This window comes from Lolium perenne, chromosome 2 (assembly GCF_019359855.2).
Source record: "Lolium perenne isolate Kyuss_39 chromosome 2, Kyuss_2.0, whole genome shotgun sequence".
Classification (NCBI taxonomy): Eukaryota; Viridiplantae; Streptophyta; class Magnoliopsida; order Poales; family Poaceae; genus Lolium; species Lolium perenne.
In genome coordinates this window covers 67,150,913-67,174,191 of record NC_067245.2, presented here as the reverse complement: position 1 = coordinate 67,174,191, position 23,279 = coordinate 67,150,913, and the positions used below count along the sequence as shown (strand labels likewise).

The following is a 23,279-nucleotide window of genomic DNA, read 5'->3' as shown; positions in this document are numbered from 1 at the left end:
GCAAGTGGCTACCAGTCTTCTACCGGTATATCCAAACCATGAAATTTATTCCTCGCCAGCTCGCTACCGGCCCCAAACTCCCAAAGGATGGTGTGCTGCTACACGCGATATAATTCCATCAAGCATGCATGTGCGGCACCTTCTAAATAGCAAACCTTGACACGAAGTATTCCCTTTGATTTGTTATCTGAAGCAGCAAAAGGGAGAAATGCCGGTTGTCTCTCAAATCTCAATCCAGGCAAAAGGAAATCATCATAGGAATCAAACAGAAAAGCAAAAATGCCAACCTAGCTGCCATGTGCAGATCTGCAAACCCCTATCTTTCCTGAAGCATAGTGAGTGATATGCCACGAAGAGCTTACTTTCCATTATTTTCTGTTCTTCACTGAACAGGTAGACTCAATTGGGTAGCATATGAACACCTGCATTGCTTGGTCATGGTGTTTGTATAGAATTTCCTCTGCTATTTGTTTCTGTTATGGCACAAAGCTCATTTACATCCATGTAAATAAAAAGAAGTATTTTAAAAGCACCGTCACAAACTGCAGTTCTATTTCTCAAGACTATAATTAACACCAAAAACCTTGAATTTCGATATAACCAGAGCGGAATTTTGATATAATCAGAGGCTATATCTCGTCGACTTCCACCAAAGTCCTTGCGAGTCCTGTCATCTGCCAACAAAATTGTTGACTGTGACACCAGCATGCTTTGGCTGGAGCTCCTTTATGTAATACTTTGATCCACGCGACAGATTGATACGTTTTCTCCTCTGCTCAGGAATAGACTCAATCGAGCACGCTGAGAAACCACGTCGCACAAACCTGCGCCATTTCAAAAATAAGCACCAGCAAGGCAGTAAACTAAGGTGTGATCATTGCAGTTCAATATTCACTATGCAGCAGGTCCTAGTGAAGCCATGCCAAAGCAACATGTCAAATCGTCAACCAGATTTGGGACAAACTCTACACTCAACACAGACCATCCACATAATATGGAACTTGGAATTGAGTATCGCCAGCCCGTAATATTTGAACTAGAGCAAAGTGATAACTCAATGTCTACACTAAGATCAATCATGGGATAATAAACTATCAGACCATCCATATAACAAGACAAGACAAGGATATAGGAACATACCAATCAGCCGTCCGCGTAGTGAGCAAGAATAGTTTCCTAAGACCACGGGATAATGCCTCCTTCTCAACGTAATCTGAAGAACCATAACCAGAAGAAAAATAAGATCTGTATTATCCTTTTTAGTAGAAACGAATAACAGCATGTGAGAGCTCTTCTAATACAAACGAATAACAGCATGTGAGCTCTTTTTCATTCATTAAAAAGAGAACAGTTTAAGTTACAGGACAACCTTGAGGTCACATTAAGAGAGCAGTCATAAACTGGAAACTGGTACATTGAGTAAAAAATAACATTCTGATTTCTTGCTCTTACAATCAGATGGTTAGTAGTAGGCTAGTTAGTTATCAAGGGACCCCCTCATTACCACTAATTTCTTTCATTGGTGGTTTCTTGTTACTCATTTATTTAACCTGTTAGGTTCTTTGTGTGCATGTGGCAAAGCAGCCAACTGGATGACACCAATTGGAAAAAAAAAATGCTCCTAACTCAGCGGTACCATTTTCAGTTTCGTCCCAATGAAACAAAATCCTTGTTTGTGCGGAGAAGCAGACACATGCATCCCTCAGATCCATGCATTTATAATCAAATTAACGTAAAGACACTTGGAATGGTGAAAAATCAGACCACAGAGTATGCACTGCGATAGAAAGCAAGGTACATTATCAAACAAAAAGAATTGTCTAACCCTGTATTTCTTAGCTGTTTCACAGCTCAACACCACCAGATGCAAAGTGATATTGGTGAATCGACCCGTTTATGAAATTATAATGTACTAAGGTGTCACTTTGAGGTTTTCTTGTGGACAAAAATTGATGACTACTTTCAGAAAACCAAATAGGCAGTGAACATACCAAGCAACTTGTCACCTAGACCTCTCCCTCGGCATTCTTCAGATACAGCAATTGCGGCAACTTCACCAGATTTGTCCTCAGGGAACGGAAAAAGAGCAGCACACGCAATGATTGAACCATCTCTTTCAACAACATAGAATGAATACAGAGCTTCAAGAAGCTGAAGAGAAGTGAGAAACAAGGCATACTTATTTAGTGCCACTAAGTACAAAGATAAAGCTAAACAGAGGCAAAAATACCAATTGGCTTAACACTTAAGCACTCAATATATATTTTTCAAAGTTTTAGCACACCTCTTTATCTGTTCTTCGCACTAAAACACCAGATTCTTCCAGTGGATGAATGAGTTTTCTTATGCCATGAAGATCTTCCTCGGTAGCCATCCTTGTTCCTTCATAAACATCCCTGAAACATGTGGTGGGGTATATATACTATGATTTCATAATATTTTGAAGAAGCTATTAGATTCCAAAAGGCATTCATATATTGACAATATCATGGTGAACATATTTATTGCGGAACTACAGCTAGAGTTCAAAACAATGATATATCGTCAGCCTTGACATACATTATTGAGCAACGCTACCATTATAAAACAAAATCCAGAAAGAATCTACTTATGTAGATAGCAGCATGCAAGCTGTAGTGTCTTAGCCATGGTAAACGGTTTCATTTTCTTCTGTTCTTAGTAAGCAATTCAAATAAGCACATTAGTTACAAATTGCAGATCTGTTACAGTATTACTCTATATTATGTTCAGGAATATAAAAGGTAAACAGCATGATATTAATCAGTTAAAGAGATGTGTCTAAATCGATACTCGATAGAAGGATAAAGCAGGCCTGAAGCATTGCCTTACGTATTGAACATATAATTTTATAATAAAATTTACAAGAATTGACCTTCAGGATACCTTGCTATCATTGTCCCTGCGCCATCTCTTGTAAACAATTCTAACAGCAGTGATCCATCAACTGTTCCATCAATGATATGAACTCTTTGAACGCCACCCTGACATACGGAAGAAACAAATGCATAGTCAAGTCTAAGTAATAGACTGTCATGAAACTTTCAAGCTTAAACTCCATACAGAATGTGGTTTCAGTACGTCAGGATTTGCAAAAATATTGTTCATTTCATTGAAAGAGAACATGCAAGTGTCTTACGACATGTCACCTGCTCAAACTGCACTCATCTCCAATACAATTATATACAGGTCAGCTTCACATACATTTTATACTATTGTAATGTAGTTCTGAGCAGGGTTATACATATCTAGCACAACTACAACAGAGAATATACATGCATGAAATGAAGGGCTTGATATATGGTTCAGTGTACCAGCCTTTTTAGACCTGTGAACATCGCAGGCAATATGAGTATTGCTTCATCAGAACTTCTATAGCTACCTCAAAAACATACGGATCCAAGCCTTAGGTACATAGCAGCATGACACTACAACATTGATCAAGAAAACCCAACACAAAGCTAGCAAATTCAGAACAGTAATGTTGTTTCACAGAGGATGCAATTTCCAAAAGAATTAGATGTACATGGTATGCTCTGTGGAAAGCTAGTAATCTAGAACCAGAACTGGATTTAACAGAAGAATGCCATATGTAAGGCACAACACTTACATGGCACACATATGCTGCTGCAGCCAACTCAGAAAGGTAGCCATTTGACCTGCTTAATCGCTCTTCACCACCAATAGCAAACCCTTGCTCGCCAGAATAAATACCGTTTCCATTGTTAAAGCCCAACCCGTTTTGAAAAGAAGGAGCATAACCATTAAGATGACCCCTTCGGTTCAAAGGTGGTTCATGTTCTTCCTCATCTACAACCTTGACATAATTTGCAGCAATATCACTTAACTTAGCACGCTTTCTGATCAACATGTCGGCTTCCTCAAGAGACATGAAATGAATGACTCGTCCATGCTCATCAAATATCTGACCATCCACAACGCAGATAAGTTTGTCTGCCTCTATGGCCAAAGCACAAGCAGTGGCAACTTCATAAGTGCTGAATGTTTGCAAGCAAAATAAACCAATTTTGTTTAGTAGGCTAGCCACAATATATATACAAGTTATAAACATCGACATAGTTTTTGTAAGTTATTAGCATCTTAAATAAGAAAGGGCATTCACATATAACTTTATATACCATACATTCATAACTTACGAGGTGGGAAATAACAATATAAGCATATAATCATTAATATGTCATGAAAATGAGTAAAGGATAGGAAAAACTACATACTTGCAGTTTAAGACTTCTCCTGAGCTCGAGTATCCCATATTGCTCACAACAACTATGCTATCACTATCAAGCCTTTCTTTTATCCGTGAAACATCAATTTTCTTGACTTCACCAGTGAATCCATAATCAATACCATTAACTACCCCTCTTCTCTGTCAAAAGTAGTTCATAAATTTAGGGCCTCCAGCAAACTGAAGTTCAGTGGAACATACAAGACAAAATAAAGTGGAGAAATACCATGCAGACAAACACATGCACGCTATAAGAAAGACACATAGTGTTCCCAGTATTACAATTGTTCTCCGATATATAACGTTTTTATAAAGGCATAACCAGGACCTTAAAGTTACAAGTCAAGAACATATGCCTGCCGATTCCAGATCATAACTCCCGACCCTAGAGTTCTTCACACTGTTCTAAGCACGTCGGTTTATAAGAGCAAATTTGTCACATGCTAAGATTGGTACCGGTCCTAAAACCTCACATGCTAAGATTGGTATCGGTCCTAAGGAGCAACTGTTCACCGGCCATGGTGCAGGGGATGAAAGGGAAAAAAAAGTTTTGGGGCAGGGATTAGATCTTTACTAGTTTATATTTACTCATTGGACGGGAAAGGGTCAATTTGATGCCTAAGAATAGAACCCCAACTTCCTAACAAACCATACATTTATCTTCCTATCTAAACTGACCTCTGCCCTAAATAAATAGATATCCTTACTGACTAAGTAATGTACTACAATTATCTCTAAATTGGGCTAAGGGTGGAGATCCACGCCTTTGACGCAAATATTCCAGCTTCACCAGAATGACGGTTGAAGGGTATTTACAACAACGTGAAAAACTAATTTTTAACCACGAATCTGTGTCATAAGGTAACCCTGGTAATAAATTACGAAGGCAATTGTTTGCATGCTGCAAGTAACTCAGTAACTAGAACATGGAATTACTGTCAGCATGGACCGGCTTTTAGTGCTAGAGCAATTTAATATTTACGACACTTGTCATTTGAACAAATCCACCGGGTGGTTAACTACTTAACTGTTAGTATGTAAGGCTCTGCATCCAAAATTTAAGAGTGAACATGAAGCAAAAGAAATGTAAAATAGTTGGAAAGTGAAATGAGTCCTTTGGACACAGGCATAATTAAACATTCTTTGAAAATAATAAGGAAATCCCTGTTATCATGAAGTACATATATGGAGAACATTATTCAAATAGACCAAGTTAATAACTACTTAAGTATCGCATTATCAATTATCATGGAACTACACAAATTTACAAAACCCAATTACTAGATGCTAAAGAAAGTGTCTGTTAATCAGAACTATGTATAAATTACACGAGGACAACAAACTCTATTCTTTAGCGATTTTTCAGTACATACTCCCTCCGTCCCAAAATATAAGGCGCCCATAAATTTCGCTGGTCAACAACCTGCAAGTTCGACTATGATTTGTACTTATAATATGTCCACAAAATTTGTATAATCATATATGAAATGAAAGGGATTTGCGAGACGAATGCAACGATACCATTTATACATTCTAAATCCATATAATTTGGTAGTATACATTAGTGGTAAAAGTTGTGCATCAAAGACCGTGCCAAAAAATGTGTGCATTATATTTTGAGACGGAGGGAGTATTATTTATCTATCTGAATTTCCAAACTTGTGTAAACTTATTATCACCAGTAGCATCATAGCTCAAAACGTAAGGTTATGAGGTCTTAGGACGAAAAGTAAAGGAGGGGCAAAGTTCAGGGTCCAAAAGCGAATTTTATTTCTTCTAAGTAAAAATTCCACAGTACATCTCTATTTTGAGGTACCAGGGTGAAAGGAAAAAACCTATCGTTTACTCACGTATGGAGCTATTTACAAGTATAAATCTGCACCGAGCACACATGTTACAGAATACTTGAAAGTTGCAAGATAATATTGTGAAGACTGCTTATTTTTGAGGAAGCTAGGTTAAGTTTCACCTTAGCACCAAGGAAGTTGCCACTTGCGACATTATCCACAAGACCATGTGAATGTCCAATAACACCATGTCTACGGAGATTTAACATTGGAGGACCAGGAGAGAGCTTTGCCTCTATTGTTAACCTTATTCTGCCAGCTGCCTCCATTGCAGCCTCTAATGAATCAGAATCAGTAACTCGGTACTGACCAACATATTTAGCCTTCCTTCCTACAGAAATTCATAAGATGAGCAACTGCACTACCAGAAAAATATTATAAATAAGTTACAAGAAGAATAACGTCTGCCAAAATTAGCATAAGCTAAGGAGTAAGGACAATACAATAGTGCAGAAAAGAATCATTCTCCCCATCATTGTCACCTACCAAAGAAACTAATAACTTTATGTTTTCATGCATTTAACATTTGACTAGGGGTGGGCATAAAAAACCGAAACCGAACACCGAAACCGAATTAACCGGAACCGAAACCGAATACACCGAAACCGAATTAACCGGGACTAATTTCGGTGCGTAAATATGATAAACCGATTTTTATAATTTAAATTCGGTTTTGACATCCGATTGACCGAAATAACCGTATAAACCGAGATATAGGTGACACAGACAAAAACCTGAACGACACGAGAGCTCCAGACCTCTCAATCTCGCATGTCGTTCGTTTGTAGGAAGCCCAACACGCAAAAGCCCAACAGTTCACAAAGCCTACAATTGCACGTACTATGCAGCAGTCCAGCTCCAGCCCCACGCACGTAAAAGCTCACATCTCCCTCTGATTCCATCCCTAATTAATCTCCTGAATATCCGACGTAATTCCATACTCTCCCTATTCTCATCTGCAGACTAGAGGTACAGCCGCCAGATCGCATCTTGGTACCGTAGTTGGCCGGCGTGCAACGTCATCTCTGTCGACTCCGGCCGGCCGACGCAGTGAGTCGAATACATCGAGGTAATTCTCTGTAGCCAGTAGCCAGCGGATGTGCTGCTCTTTTCATTCGCTTGGTCTCTCTCTGTTGTTCGGCACGGCTGCATAGGTATATGTCCGGGGAGCAGCCGGCGATGTGTCCATCGGCACTGGCGATCGGGTGTTTAAGTAGATGATTACGAAGTGGTAACCATTTCTATTTTGAATACATATTTCTTTAGATGTCAAGTGAAGAGATGGAGATGGGAAACGGGAGTGAGTCCGACCATGACATTCACGTCCAGAACCAGGAGAATGAGGTTCCTGAGGTAGAATTTATAAACTAGTTTTCAAATACTAAATAGTATTGTTGTGCCCTCTGTATATGACCATTAGTCAAACAAGTGTGCCTTACCTTTATCGTACAGGACAATGACGATGGGAAGGAGATTGTGCTGGTCGATGATGAGGCAACGGAGGGGTTACAGAAGGAAGAGGAAGCGGCTGCTGCTAACAAGGATAAGGAGGATGGTGATGCTCAGACAGGAAGAAAAGAGATGGCAGCTAGATCGGATATGTGGAATCACTTCACCAAAATCTTTCTGGAAGGTATTCTGAGGAAGGGCAAGTGTAAGTATTGCAAGCGTGAAATCAAAGCACACTCAGTTAAAAATGGTACCACTGCCCTCAGGAACCATTTTAACATTTGCAAAAGAAATCCTCACATACATCTTAAAGATCCAAAGCAAGGTGTTTTGCAAGTAACTGATTTTGTAGGCTGCTGGAAATTTGATCCTGATAAACTTAGGGCTGCATTTGCTCAAATGATCATAGAAGATGAGCTCCCATTTGCATTTGGTGAAAAGTCAGGCTTTAGAAAGTTTATGGTTGTAGCTTGCCCAAGGTTCAAACCACCATCTAGAAGGACTTGTACTAGGGACGCAGTTGGCACTTATTATGAGGAGAAAGCCAAGCTGAAATTGTTTTTCCAAGAGCAATGTGAAAGAGTTTGCATCACAACTGATTGCTGGACTTCGCAACAGCAAGATAGTTACATGACTGTCACTTCACACTTTATTGATAAAGAATGGAAATTACATAAGAAGATCATTGGTTTTTTCAAGGTAAAGGGTCATAGAGGAGAGGACATTGGGAAACACTTGCTTACATGTTTGATGGAGTGGGGATTAGATAAAGTCATGACAATAACAGTTGATAATGCTAGTTCAAATGATGGTGGTATTGGTTATGTAAAGAGGCATATGAAAACTTTAATAGCAGGAGGCAAATATCTTCACATGAGATGTGCTGCCCACATTGTCAATTTGATTGTTAGCGATGGTTTGAAAGAGGTTGATCTTTCGATGAAGCGTGTACGTGCTGCTGTGAGATACATCAAGAATGGAACAACAAGGTGATTTATTATTTCATTCTTGCATTCTTAGGAGTTGTTAATTATTATGAATAAATAGTTTACTTACTGGATGCTTGCATTTGTGTATCAGGTTGGATAAATTCAAGGAATGTGCTGATCTAGAGAAAGTGGACACCAAAGCATTTTTGAACCTTGATGTATGCACCAGGTGGAACTCCACACATGACATGTTGAAGGCTGCAATCATCTACGAAAAGGTGTTTGCAAGGTATGCAGAAGAAGATCCCTATTATACTATTGATCTAACATGTGAGAAAAGTAGCGGCGTCAAAGGTCCAGGTGTTCCCGATGAGCAAGATTGGGATAATTCTAAGAAGATGGCCGAATTCCTTAGACATTTTTCTGATCTCACTGTACGTGTTTCGGCATCACTTAATGTAACTGCTAACACATTCTTTCATGAGATTGGAGAAGTCAACCTCTTGGTGCGCAGCTGGCTTGAGAGTGAGGATTCTCTCCAAAGAGATATGGGGAAGAGAATGAAGGAAAAATATGACAAGTATTGGGGGAAGTGGCATGAGAATGACCCGGAGAAGGAGAAAGGGAAGGGAAAAGACAAGACAAAAGAGAAGGAAAACATCAACCTGATGATCTTTATTGCTACTTTTCTTGATCCAAGGTATAAGCTTTCTGAGTACACAGAGATAGCCATTGGAGAAATGTATGGTGAGGGAAATGGCCAGAAAGTTTGGTCTGCAATAAACAAGTGCCTTTATGAGTTGTTTGAGGAATATAGGAAAAACTATGCTCCTGTAGCGAGCGATTCAGCTCCTCAATCAAGTGATGTGCCACGTAAAGAAGGTGGAAAAGGAGGTACTGCAAGTATGATGAAGGAACTTGTTGCCAAGAAGATGAGGCTAAATACTGGTGCAAGTAACAATAGCAAATCTGAACTAGAGAAATACTTAGGTGAAGATTGTGAAGATATTGATAGCACGAATTTTGATATCCTAGCTTGGTGGAAGACGAACTCCTCTAGATTTCCAATACTAGCACATTTGGCTCGTGATGTCCTTGCGATTCCAATTTCAACCGTAGCATCTGAAAGTGCATTTAGCACTGGTGGACGTGTCCTAGATGACTTCAGGACATCACTTACTCCTTTCATGGTAGAAGCTATTATTTGTACGCAAGATTGGCTTCGAAGGTCCACCCCCATCAACATTCAAGAGAACACAGAAGAGTTAGCCAAGCTTGAGGAAGGTGAGTCAATAGAACATGTCAATAATTTACTCATTTTGTTTAATTAGTTACTTACTAAAAGCCTGCAATAACGAATGGTTCCCTTGTATTTTTTTTATTTCAGAGCTGATTCAAGAATTCAAAAACAAAGCAGCAATTTCTAGCAAAAGCAAAATCACTGAACCTTCCAATGCAGGAACTAGCAAAACAGGACCATCTGGTACAACCAAGTCTAGGACTGGTCGCAAGAAAAAGTAGAACTTTTTGAGTTGCTGCTGTTTGCACTTCAGATCATTGCGGTTTATCAGTGTTACTTCGTTTGTTTGTGTGAACTATTTTATTTTGAAGCTCTATTGGTGTAAACTATAAGTAGTCAAGTGTGTGTGAATGACTTGTGCAAGACCTTCAATCGTGTGATACTTTTTTGAGCATATGCATTGACGCTGCTTCATCAAGGTATGCATTTTATTGACTAGTGCATGCAGGTAGGATATGGTTCAGCGTGTTATGTGTCTTGCTGCCGTGGCGTGGACTTGACGACTTGCATACATACAGTATATTGGCGTCTTGTGTTGTTATTTTATTTCCATGTCATCAGGGTATTTCGGTTTAAAACCGAAAACCGAACCGAATTATTGGTTAACCGAACTATCTATTAACTAGGAAACCGATGTTATTTCGGTGCCTATATTGTATAACCCGAATTATAGAAAAACCGAAAAAACCGAACCGAAATTTCGGTTAAAACCGAATGCCCGGGACCAGGAGAGAGCTTTGCCTCTATTTTTAACCTTAGTCCTGGTTTAAGAGTTCCTCCGCAAATCACATTCGGATATAATTCCATGGAAGAGTTTACATGGGAGTAGGGCAGACATTGACGAACTAACAGCTACACTTCCTAATGAGATGCTGTTCACTACAAGGTATCAATGTGCAGTAGCAAAATGGGTTCTGATGTATTTCTAGTCATGCAGCTTGCTCATGTGCTTGGCAGATTAAGTTATACATAAAAAAAATACAACTCATGTCACGGTCTTTGCAAACTAAGTGAATCCACACAAGAGAAATACTAATCATTTTTCTAGTGTTGTGTCAATGCCTCAATGGCACAGCCAATTTTAAGAGTGATAGATGAAGAATGAGTGACAAGTACGGCAACAAGGATGTGTGCTGTGTGTGCAGAACCGACCTCTTTCTGACAAGAGCTTATCAATCTGAACATGTGTCCCTGGAACAAGAACAAAGTTTACCCCCAGACCATGGAGAAGTGAAATGTCCTGCATGTGATAGAAATGTAATTTTCCCTTTAAAAAAATGCAAAAATGTAGGGCAGTTGATAACTAGGAATCCATAGCCCTGTGAAACTCGATGGCCATGAAAGAAGATAAATATCACATAAAAAACTCCTGTGCCACATGAGTGCAACATTTTTCCAGATTCCTTGCAGGAAAATCGATGCTTTCTACTCCTTTTTCCCAATAATGTACTAAAATTGACATGATTTACAGTCCTGAATCAGAATCATAACCTCAGCCTTCCTACGTACCAAAAAAAAAACAAAGTTACTCTTAATTCTGTTTACCAATTCTTATCCCCACTAAAGTCCAACGAAGCATATCGATAATAAGGCTTACAATCTCTTACCTACCAGAAAACAAAGTTACTTTCATTCTATTCCCAGTAATGTGTCGCATAGCTGTACAATTCTTCTTCATAGTTTCTCTTTATTCGCTTTGGCTTTAGCTTAAATTTTCCCTTTGATGTTTTGGTTGTAAGACCTGCACCATCTCAGTCAGTGCCTTACTCTTCGTTCTATTCCCCAATTCTTATCCCCAATAATAAAGTCTAATGACCCAGTCTTACAATCTCTTTTCATATGTCAAAATCGCAGAGTGCTTTATTGTGAAACCACTGCGGGCATATCGCCAATCACAATGGCTGTTATAATTTGACTACTTTGCCTGGATCATTTGTGATTATGTTGGGCAACTACTAAGCGCAGCTATAGAACAAACCCAACGTTATGGAAGAAGGACAAATTCAATAATGGAGCCAGCAGGACAGTACTAAAATAGGCGGCATGTACATTATATCTGAACAAACAACTGGAACAAATCCGAACACCACCAGCTCAACTCAATTTAGCAATGCAGTACCTGCAGAATGCGGTCCAGGTGCGGTCCCGACACGACCTCGCTGGAGAGGACGACCACGAAGGTGCTCCCGCGGTGGCCCCGGATGTACGGCCACGCCTCCCGGAAGAACCCGACGAACTCCTCCCCCGCGTCCACGCCGCCGCCTCCGGGATGACGAACGGCGCAGCACCGGATGCTGCGCGGACGCCGGCGCGGCAGGGGCAGAGGCAGACTCTGGCTCCTCGGCGGAAGGCCCCGGGCGGCTGCATCCCGAGACGCAGGCCGCGATGCCCCGCCGGCGAGGCGCGCGGCGGCGACCGATGAGGCCATGTAAGCAAATGGCGACGGGGCACGGCCTAGGAAGTAGGAACCCTAGGGAATTGGGGCCCGCGGAGGGGACAGCTGCGAGTAGAGTAGGTCGTCGTTCGTTCCGGCAAGCGGATTGGCGCGTACTCGCGGACCAGCACACAGTTTGGGCTTGGAACGAAACGCGAGCTACCACCACATGCGCTTTGTTTTTTTAGAGGAGCTGGCTTGCTCGGCTCAGCCTGCACCTTTATCAGGCCCAAAGTTAACTAAACGGGCCATTCAGAATTGGCCTACGATCGGTTAGAGTGTTGTTATCTACAGGCAGTCGGTAGCTCAAAAAAAAAAATCTACAGGCAGTCTAAGCTCCAAAAAAACAAAATCTTCGAGCAATCATTCCTCTCAAAAAAAAATCTACGGGCAGCCACCCGTCCTAGATTTACTATGTGTTTGGATGCACTGAATTGGAGTTGAAATTGAGGAATTGGAATTTAAGGCCCGAATTCCATTGTTTGGGTGCTCGTAGAATCATGGTGTGGAAGTTTGGTCCAATTCCAGCGAGCACCCATCCGAAACGTTTTCTAACGATGACCAACTCGGAGGGTCACACCTCCACCCTCAGTATTGTCCTAGAATCGTGAAGTGGTACCTCTTGTACCCTTTCTCCGCTCGACCAGAGTCTCCCGAATTGGAGCTTGCCACGGCGGCGCGGTGAGCCTCTCCCTCCTCTGCCTTCCTCTGCGTAGCTCCGCCGTTCTCTCCCTCTTCGCCGAGCTCCTCCCTCCTCCCCCTTCTCCGCGTCTGCCCCTCCATATCCCCGCCCTGAACCCTTGGTGGAGTGGCGGGAGCTCGAACGGCGCGGAATGGGATGCCTCGACTAAAAGTGCTTAGAGCCCCCATGTGTGATTTTGGTAATTAATGAAAATCCCTATGGACTAATGTTTGCATTTAGTTATATTTGTAGGAGTTGTCCATAGGCAATGCTTCAACCATGTGTTGGCTTCAAGGTTGCAATAAGAAGAAGTAAAGTGAAAATTCAAGATGAATCAAGTTGAAGAGATCATATGCTTGAAGCTTTCCATTCTTATGGTGTTCATGGATATGTGAAGATGCACCAAAGAAGAAGCTCTCCCATAGTGGAGTATGGGGGAGCAATCCTCAAAACTTCATCAAGCAAGCACAATCAAGAAGTGTTCCATCTTGTTGCGGTCAATATCGTCATCATCGAGCTCAAGTGGAAGGCGCAAGGTTAAGATTTGCTCTTGATAGGGTTTCTATCTTACCGGTCTCATGGTTTAGTTGGGAGATCGGTTTATAGGATAATAGTCGTACTATCAAGGGGCTCTCGAGTGAGTAACTCGATCGTATCGTTTGGAGTGCGGTCAAACCTTTGCATCCTTGCATCATCTTTCTTGGTTGTTATTGGATCTTATCCATGTGGTGTTTTAGAGCTTGTGGTTATTTCCATGACAAGCTCTAGTTCATCGAAAACGGATTTCGCGTATATAACTTGTTGCATTTTCAAGTTGGGTGGTTTTCTTGGTTTCTTGTATTGAGGGGTTGTCCCTCTAAAATTCATAGAAAATCATCCACCACTAGTTTCCATTTTTGGGATAGCTATTGTCGTTCTCTTTCTAACAAAATTGGCTTCACTCGATTTGGAGCTCCCAATCTTAAGTTCTTGATTTTACAAAATTGTCATATTTGGTTTAAATAGGGGAGTTTGGGCTGGCCGGTAGTACCACCCTAGCTGGGCTGGTACCACCGCGAAGCCCAGCCCGGTGAAAGAACATCTCTCACATTATGTTTTGGTTTGTTTGATGTCAATATATGGGATACTCTAATGTTTGTTGAAGTGATGCAGAGAATATATATACATATATATGGATGATTTGTGTGGAAAAACGAGACAAAAAGATGCAGGCTGGTTTTCACCAGGCCGGATAATCCGGGCCGGATATTTGCAAAATATCCAGTCCCCCAAAATCGGCTAAGGACTTTTGGCGATGCGGATCAGTACTCCCCTGGATAGGGGGCCGGACTTTTGCCCGGATTTTCCCCAAGGCCGGATTTTCCGGCCCTCGAAGAGCTCCAACAGCTGGATTTTGAGAGGGGTATTTATACCCCCCTTCTTCTTCCTTCCAACCTGCTCAATCATTCCACAAGTTCATCACCATTAGAGCCACCTCAAGAAACACAAGAATCACAAGATCTCCTCCTCCACCCAACCAAAGTTCTTGATCTTTGGAGATTCGAAGGAGAAGACCCCGATCTACATCTTCACCGAAACGATTTGCATTTCCCCCCCATATGCTTTGTGCTACTGTTCCTCTTTTGAGAAACCCTAGTTGTTTGTAATTGATATTGTTCCTGTTCTTGTTGTTGTTACAGATTTGGGAGCCTCTAATTTGGTTGTGGATGTGTGCCCCAAGAACCTTGTAAAGGCCCGATTTCCGCCTCGAGGAAATTCCTTAGTGGAAGTGGGCTAGGCCTTCGTGGCGTTGCTCACCGGAGACCTGAGTGAAGCCTTCGTGGTGTTGGTTTGGCTTTCATAGCAACCACACTCCTCCAAACGTAGACGTACCTTCTTGCAAAGGAAGGGAACTACGGGAATCAACTCTGTGTCTCCACGTGCTCCACTCTCGGTTACCTCTATCCTATTATCTCCCTATATATTGCGTAGATATATCTCCCTGACACGACCTCGCTGGAGAGGACGACCACGAAGGTGCTCCCGCGGTGGCCCCGGATGTACGGCGACGCCTCCCGGAAGAACCCGACAAACTCCTCCCCCGCGTCCACGCCGCCGCCGCCGGGATGGCGAACGGCACAGCACCGGATGCTGCGCGGACGCCGGCGCGGCAGGGGCAGAGGCAGACTCTGGCTCCTCGACGGAAGGCCCCGGGCGGCTGCATCCCGAGACGCAGGCCGCGATACCCCGCCGGCGAGGCGCGCGGCGGCGGCCGATGAGGCCATGTAAGCAAATGGCGACGGGGCACGGCCTAGGAAGTAGGAACCCTAGGGAATTGGGGCCCGCGGAGGGGACAGCTGCGAGTAGAGTAGGTCGTCGTTCCGGCAAGCGGATTGGCGCGTACTCGCGGACCAGCACACAGTTTGGGCTTGGAAAGAAACACGAGCTACCACCACGTGCGGCTCAGCCGCTTTGTTTTTTTAGAGGAGCTGGTTTGCTCGGCTCAGTCTGCACCTTTATCAGGCCCAAAGTTAACTAAACGGGCCATTCAGAACTAGCCTACGATCGGTTAGCGTGTTGTTATCTACAGGCAGTCGGTTTCTGCTCAAAAAATAAAATCTACAGGCAGTCTAAGCTCCAAAAAAACAAAACTTCGAGCAATCATTCCTCTCAAAAAAAAATCTACGGGCAGTCATGCCGTCCTAGATTTACTATGTGTTTGGATGCACTGAATTGGAGTTGAAATTGAGGAATTGGAATTTAAGGCCCGAATTCCGTTGTTTGGGTGCTCGTAGAATCATGGTGTGGAAGTTTGGTCCAATTCCAGCGAGCACCCGTCCGAAACATTTTCTAACGCTGACCAATTCGGAGGGTCACACCTCCGTATTGTCCTAGAATCGTGAAGTTGTACCTCTTGTAGCCTTTCTCCGCTCGACCAGAGTCTCCCGAATTGGAGCTTGCCACGGCGGCGCGGTGAGCCTCTCCCTCCTCCGCCTTCCTCTGCGTAGCTCCGCCGTTCTCTCCCTCTTCGCTGAGCTCCTCCCTCCTCCCCCTTCTCCGCGTCTGCCCCTCCATATCCCCGCCCTGAACCCTTGGTGGAGTGGCGGGAGCTCGAACGGCGCGGAATGGGATGCCTCGACTAAAAGTGCTTAGAGCCCCCATGTGTGATTTTGGTAATTAATGAAAATCCCTATGGACTAATGTTTGCATTTAGTTATATTTGTAGGAGTTGTCCATAGGCAATGCTTCAACCATGTGTTGGCTTCAAGGTTGCAATAAGAAGAAGTAAAGTGAAAATTCAAGATGAATCAAGTTGAAGAGATCATATGCTTGAAGCTTTCCATTCTTATGGTGTTCATGGATATGTGAAGATGCACCAAAGAAGAAGCTCTCCCATAGTGGAGTATGGGGGAGCAATCCGCAAGACTTCATCAAGCAAGCACAATCAAGAAGTGTTCCATCTTGTTGCGGTCAATATCGTCATCATCGAGCTCAAGTGGAAGGCGCAAGGTTAAGATTTTCTCTTGATAGGGTTTCTATCTTACCGGTCTCGTGGTTTAGTTGGGAGATCGGTTTATAGGATAATAGTCGCACTATCAAGGGGCTCTCGAGTGAGTAACTCGATCGTATCGTTTGGAGTGCGGCCAAACCTTTGCATCCTTGCATCATCTTTCTTGGTTGTTATTTGGATCTTATCCATGTGGTGTTTTAGAGCTTGTGGTTATTTCCATGACAAGCTCTAGTTCATCGAAAACGAATTTCGCGTATATCACTTGTTGCATTTTCAAGTTGGGTGGTTTTCTTGGTTTCTTATATTGAGGGGTTGTCCCTCTAAAATTCATAGAAACTCATCCACCACTAGTTTCCATTTTTGGGATAGCTATTGTCGTTCTCTTTCTAACAAAATTGGCTTCACTCAATTTGGAGCTCCCAATCTTAAGTTCTTGATTTTACAAAATTGCCATATTTGGTTTAAATGGGGGAGTTTGGGCTGGCCGGTAGTACCACCCTAGCTGGGCCGGTACCATCGCGAAGCCCAGCCCGCTGAAAGAACATCTCTCACATTATGTTTTGGTTTGTTTGATATCAATATATGGGATACTCTAATGTTTGTTGAATTGATGTAGAGAATATATATACACATATATATGGATGATTTGTATGGAAAAAGGAGACAAAAAGATGCAGGCTGGTTTTCACCAGGACGGATAATCCGGGCCAGATATTTGCAAAATATCCGGGCCCCCAAAATCGGCTAAGGACTTTTGGCGATGCGGATCAGTATTCCCCTGGATAGGGGGCCGGACTTTTGCCCGGATTTTCCCCAAGGCCGGATTTTCCGGCCCTCGAAGAGCTCCAACAGCTAGATTTTGAGAGGGGTATTGATACCCCCCCTTCTTCTTCCTTCCAACCTGCTCAATCATTCCACAAGTTCATCACCATTAGAGCCACCTCAAGAAACACAAGAATCACAAGATCTCCTCCTCCACCCAACCAAAGTTCTTGATCTTTGGAGATTCGAAGGAGAAGACCCCGATCTACATCTTCACCGAAGCGATTTGCATTTCCCCCTCATATGCTTTGTGCTACTGTTCCTCTTTTGAGAAACCCTAGTTGTTTGTAATTGATATTGTTCCTGTTCTTGTTGTTGTTACAGATTTGGGAGCCTCCAATTTGGTTGTGGATGTGTGCCCCAAGTACCTTGTAAAGGCCCGATTTCCGCCTCGAGAAAATTCCTTAGTGGAAGTGGGCTAGGTGATAAGGGAGCGACCCACTGGATCCTCCTTAGTTGATGCCCGATCTTTCACAGCGAGAACCTGGGGTAGAGAATCCTCCCAACAACGCGATGAACGCAGCCTGGAGAAGAGGGAACGAATCCAGCAAGCAACGGATCGATGAACGACCGCCTCAAACCAAGAGCTAGACAATCCTTGATGAACACAAGAACCTTCGCAGCGGATAATATAGATAAACGGCAGCGCCGTACCCCCGGAGGGATGATACACGTGAACACACGCAACTAGGTAAAACCTAAACTTTAGACTAAACTTGTTCTTATCCTAAACCCTAGCCGTGCCTCCACCTTATATGAGAGGGAGGTGGCCGGCCAGCCTTGCTAGGCTGGGGCGCCCCACTTGATGGGCTGACCTGGTTTGGCTTGGACAGGCCCAAAGCCAAACACAACACTAATTTAACCCTAATTGGCCCACCACATGACCTGGCTACATTATTTCCTAACATAGAATGAATGACACAACCTTAGACTTAATTATTACATGGCGTAGGTCGTCCTAGCGTGTCACTCCTGAATCCTCGATGGCGTACCACCTAGCTTGGTGGAGTCTTGAAATTGGGCTCCACATAGGCCTCCGTGCCCATATCATCCTCCCCCCCCCCTTCAAGAAGCGTTGTCCCCAATGCGTGAGGGTCTTCTGGAAAAGGTGACGTGATATGAACATGACACGTCCTCGCCGTCCTCAAGTCTTGCTTGCCTTCCACACCACATCCTCCCTCGCGGCCTTCTCGACTTGATACAGCACTTGGCGCCTCCTTTCTTCTCCACATGAGCTTGGACTTCGGCGCCAATTCCTTCTTCTTGCGAGGTTTTGATGGACCCCTATGTCGCTGCACATGACCCTGCACAAGATGTGTAATTCCTGGGCCACGTAGATGTCTCACACGTCCATCCTTGCCTCGATGGATCCGCGGTGTCGCGGAAAACTGGACAGTACTCCTAGCACGGTAGTGCCGCTGTCCACCATTCCACTGACGCGCTCACCTCCCACTCCTCCCACGCGCATCTATGCCACATGTACTGAATCACCATCAGCACAAACATCATCAGTCTGTATACTGGCATCAACACAAACTGGAACTGTAGCACATGCTGCAACATCTACATCAACAATAAGTGTAGTTTCATCTGGCTTGTCACCAACAAGAACTGGCTTGTCATCTACAGGCATGGCTGAAACATCACCAACATCGATGCTCGGAAGAACATGCACCTCTAGCTGCACTTTAGGCTTGTGCAACTTCTCCTTACGCACCACTAACTCCATGTGGTGACCCTGCATACCACTGCATGTTGTAGTATGCCAGTCGTTGATATAACATTCACGAAGTACCATTCCGCAAATATTACATCCCTCAGAGTAGTACAACAGAACATAGCAGGTCCATAACTCATTCATTTATTATTACAAGCATAATACACATATCGTCTCGGAGCTCCTCTTGGGTCCTAAGAGGTATACTCCTGGGTTCGAGGCGAACCCACCTTAGCTTACAATATAGAAGTTTCACTAGGTTATACATTTATTTCGTCGAGCAGCTAAGTACTAAGAGTTCGCACTGCTCGGCTACTACTACTACTCAGTGCTTCTAGGCTTGATTTCCTCCGGAAGCCTCCCCGGTTCCGTAGACTATAAGGTAGTCTACGCCTTCAACACCTCCTGAGAGGTCTGGTTCTTCATAGCCGATGATCTCGGCTCCTTCAGGGTTGTCGTAGTCCTCCTCCAGACGGTTCAGACAATCTAAGCAAGGGATTTAAGAGTGGGATGAGTACGAGCGTACTCAACAAGTTCATTATAGATAAGAGGTGTTTAATGCACTAGCTACGATATTAGACCAGAAAGTCTAATACCAATGCAGGTTTTGATAAACATTTCTTCAAGAGGTTGCTTTTATTTCAAAGAGCTATGTCCGTCAGCCTTCACCGGTTTACTAGAACTTCATGGAGCTCCTTTCCGGCCGCGTTCGCAGTTCCATATCCCGGAACAGGGAGTGACAGGTCACGGTTCTTTACACTCTGCAGAGGTGTGTTGCTTTACCCATAAGAGATCTTAACCTTGGTGCCAACCGGGCAGCTTTCCCGTCCACACTTCCTATGGTGTGAGGCCCGGTATAAGGTCATAGCCAATCATATTCCTCCGCTACCTCGCACACCCACCCTTTGTTGCAAACCCCGACCCTGGGTCCTCGTCGGTCCACTTACACCACTTAAGGACGGACCCCGACCACGACAACGATGCCGGGATCGAACCAAACTCCTTCGCCGGTAGCTGCAACCCATCATAGACCACATTACCGTGGGGAATTAGAGTGGGATCCCCACCCTCAAGTTGTTCCGCAAGCCGCAACCGCTACGGTATGCACAGCATAACCGTGGGGAATTAGAGTGGGATCCCCACCCTCAAGTTGCTCCGCAAGATACAACTGCTATGGTAAGTGCATCCATTGATGTACAAGAGGTGGAAATACGATTGACTAGTCCGTCCCATTTCAGATCTTATGGTTAACACGGATATTACGGCACAAGAATCACTGGACGACATTTGTTGTTTAATCCTAGATGGATATAAACCCTTGCAATGGAACCTCCACCATATCAACACAATCCATGGTTCCATTGCCCACCACATAGTCATATTCATAGTTATGAAAGTAGTGGTTTTGGTTTTTATGCAATAGTGATAATCATAGTACTTTGCAAGTAATTTGATAAAGATGCTCAAATGAAATGAGCAAGTGATGAGCTTGCCTGAACACTGCAAAGTTTTGCAGTTGGATGGTGTGGACTGACCCTTGTCCTCTGTTTCTGAAAAATAGCATCATTGTCCGATAAGGGCAATGGTTAAAGAGGCAATTATGCATGATTCCAGTTTTTAGGGTTTGTTCCCCCTTCCGATGACAGTATTATTTCATGTAAGAGGTTAATACTAAGAATGGATTGGAGATACTCTATTTAAAGTAAAATACAACCTTGAAATGTTGTCAAGGTGTTTTTAAAGTCCAAAGGCATTAATGGACTTATTTTCATTGTTGAAAATATTATGTGTGATCTAAATGATTATTTAAATCATCAAATTAAGACTTATTCTTGGTTGTCTTCAAAAATTCTCTTTGATATTTTATTCAGATAGAGAATTTTATGCTGATCAATTTTCATATTTTTACTTATTTTTTAGAGCTTCTAAACATTTCTTATGTAATTTTAAAGTTTCTGTAATTAAGTGATTTTGTGAAATGACAATAATGCCCCTGGGCCCACCTGTCAGGGTGGCCCAGCGGGTTAGGTCGAACCCGAGCCACCCTTTCGGCTCGGTCGGCCCACTCGCTCCTTCCTCTCCCCTTCGCGCAGAAACCCTAACCCCTCCTCGACGCTCTGGCGATGCCGTGGTCGCCTCGCCGTCGCCGATTTAATCCGACCACCACCGGCCAACTCCGGCGGCGAGATTGGTGCCAATCGAACCGCCGTTCGACGGCGCTTCGATTGATCCGCGCCGATCTGCTTTCCCTCGCCGCCACCGTTCTTCCCCAACCCTCCTGCGACATGGCCGTGCGGCGATCTCGTCATTGCCGACGAGCCTGGCGCCGTGGTGTGGCCTCGTGCCCCGCCGTGGTTGCGTTGGAGCCCCTGCGCCTCGGTGATGATCTAGCTTGGCTTGGCCATGGCCTGGCGCCGCCGTTCGCCCGGCGTGTGCCGCCGTGCCGCCATGGCCGTGCCCTTCTCCGTCTAATTGGTAAGTGCTCACCGCCTCCCTTCTGCTCTACTGCTTGTTCTTCCTCCTCTCTTGTCCTTCTGAGCTAGCTCTGGCCATTGGCCTGCTGTTCCTTGTGCCTATGCTATGCCGAGCTCTACTGCTGTGCGTATGCTGCTTGCTGTGCTGCTACTGCCAAGCTTGCCCTAGTCTATGCTCGTGTGTAAATCTTACTGTGGCGTGTGCTTCCTTTGTTTCTAGTCTCTGCTCACCCTTGTGGTTATACATGCTATTATCTGGCTAGATGCTCATCTGAGCATCACTAGCCATTGCTGTTGCTTGCTTGCTTGTGCTGTGATATGCTCTGGCTCCCCTGGTTCATTACTGTGAGTGATTCTTGCTGTTTAGCAAGAGATAGTGTTATTTGTGTGATGATTATTGAGTTCTGGCTCATGGTAGGCTTGGCCTTGCTTAATTGTTGTCCATATACATCAATTCCTTGATGATATGCTTCTGGATACAATCATAAAAATGGTTTATGTGCTAGTCTGTGATTCAATTGTTGCTTAACTGTGGCTGTTTAATTTATATAGTTCCTGTGTGATGCCAGTGATGCCCTAGCATGTTCTAGCAAGCTGCTGATGATCCTGTGATCATCAGTTGCTTGTAAAAGTTGTAGTGCTCCATCTTGTGCCTTACCAGTGCTCAATTTGAGCTGTGTGTGGTTACAGATTAGTACTGGTGTGTGCTGTGGTTGGCTCAAGCAATTGCTGTTGCTTGCAGTGATCCATTGGATCCACTGCAAGGCTCTGTTGTATTGATTACTTGAATATTCATTTATCTGTGTTGTCTTGCTTGGCTAAGTGGATAAATGATGTGAACTGCTTGCAGTTGTGATCATCTAACAATTAATTTGATTTAGCTAGAGGGATGCCAATATCTGTTGGGAACCCTAGTGACGAGAGATCACCTCGGCAATGCCTACATATTGTAGACTAGGGTTTCGGGAGAGAGCGACGATGGAGATTCAGGGAGCAAGATTAGGCACACGACGTACCCAGCTTCGGGTCCCCTCGGTGGAGGATCCCTACGTGCTGCTAGCAATCCAGTATATGAGCATAATATGTTTACATCGTGTCGCCATAGGCGGAGCTATGTTGTCTATATTCTGTCTACATGTTCGCCTCTCTATTTCGGGTGCCCTGGCTAGCTTTATATATGCAACCAGCCTAGGGTTTTACAAGAGTCCTAGTCGACTACTTCTTCGGGTTGCCTTGTTGGGCCTTCTCCATATTTGGTCTTCTCCATATTGGGCCGAGCCAGGTATACTAATAATGGGTACCCGAAGGGTATGCCCATGTCAGTAGCCCCCGAGTTTATAGGGAAGTCGAAGACTTGCGTAGAAACTCCAAGCATAACCATCTCCGGAGTCGAAGAAAATACAAGGCGAGGTCCATGTCATAGATCATGTGTAGCGTAGATGATGTCGACGATTCTTGAAATTACCGGGTGCGCGGCAGCGCTCCTGATGGGAGTAGCCCCCGAGTCTATGGGCAAGTGCTTGCACTTGGGCATAGACTCAAGTTGTACTACTCGATAAAGAACTTAACTATATTTCTGGAGGATTTGATGAAATCCATGTGCTCCCGATGGGAGTAGGCTCCACTCGAGTCGTAGAATCGAGTTGAGTCCACAAACCTTGATTGTCATAGATGATGTCGAAGTTATTTTTCTATCGGGTGCGCGACCAGCGCTCCCGATGGGAGTAGCCCCCGAGGCTACAGCCAAGTATTTGCACTTGGGTGTAGGCTCAACTTGCTTGTAATTGACTCCACAATTTTTCCTCTTTCTTATCGGGAGGGTGAACAATACTCTCGATAAGAGTAGCCCCCGAGCCTATGAGCAGGTGCTT

The 23,279-nt window shown here is 43.9% G+C and overlaps 1 protein-coding gene across 1 annotated transcript; it reads right to left on the bottom strand.

Moving 5' to 3' along the window:
* Positions 1–408: 408 nt before the first annotated feature.
* Positions 409–12,315, bottom strand: LOC127332852 (probable amino-acid acetyltransferase NAGS2, chloroplastic). The gene is made up of 10 exons (XM_051359191.2): positions 11,909–12,315; positions 10,942–11,029; positions 6,234–6,442; positions 4,254–4,405; positions 3,629–4,016; positions 2,905–3,002; positions 2,285–2,396; positions 1,992–2,151; positions 1,141–1,213; positions 409–824 (listed from the first exon to the last, which is right to left on the bottom strand). Exons 1-10 carry the CDS (start codon positions 12,215–12,217, stop codon positions 671–673), a joined length of 1,743 nt encoding a protein of 580 aa, XP_051215151.1. The 5' UTR covers positions 12,218–12,315; the 3' UTR covers positions 409–670.
* Between the last annotated feature and the right edge of the window lie 10,964 nt (positions 12,316–23,279).

Bases quoted from the DNA above. Each gene is read 5' to 3' on its own strand.
- LOC127332852 (XM_051359191.2), bottom strand. From the start codon at position 12,217: ATGGCCTCATCGGTCGCCGCCGCGCGCCTCGCCGGCGGGGCATCGCGG. The intron at 11,030-11,908 runs GTACTGCATTGC...TATCACATGCAG, and splicing joins ACCTGGACCGCATTCTGCAG to GACATTTCACTTCTCCATGG. The intron at 1,214-1,991 runs GTATGTTCACTG...ATGGTTCTTCAG, and splicing joins TCTAGGTGACAAGTTGCTTG to ATTACGTTGAGAAGGAGGCA.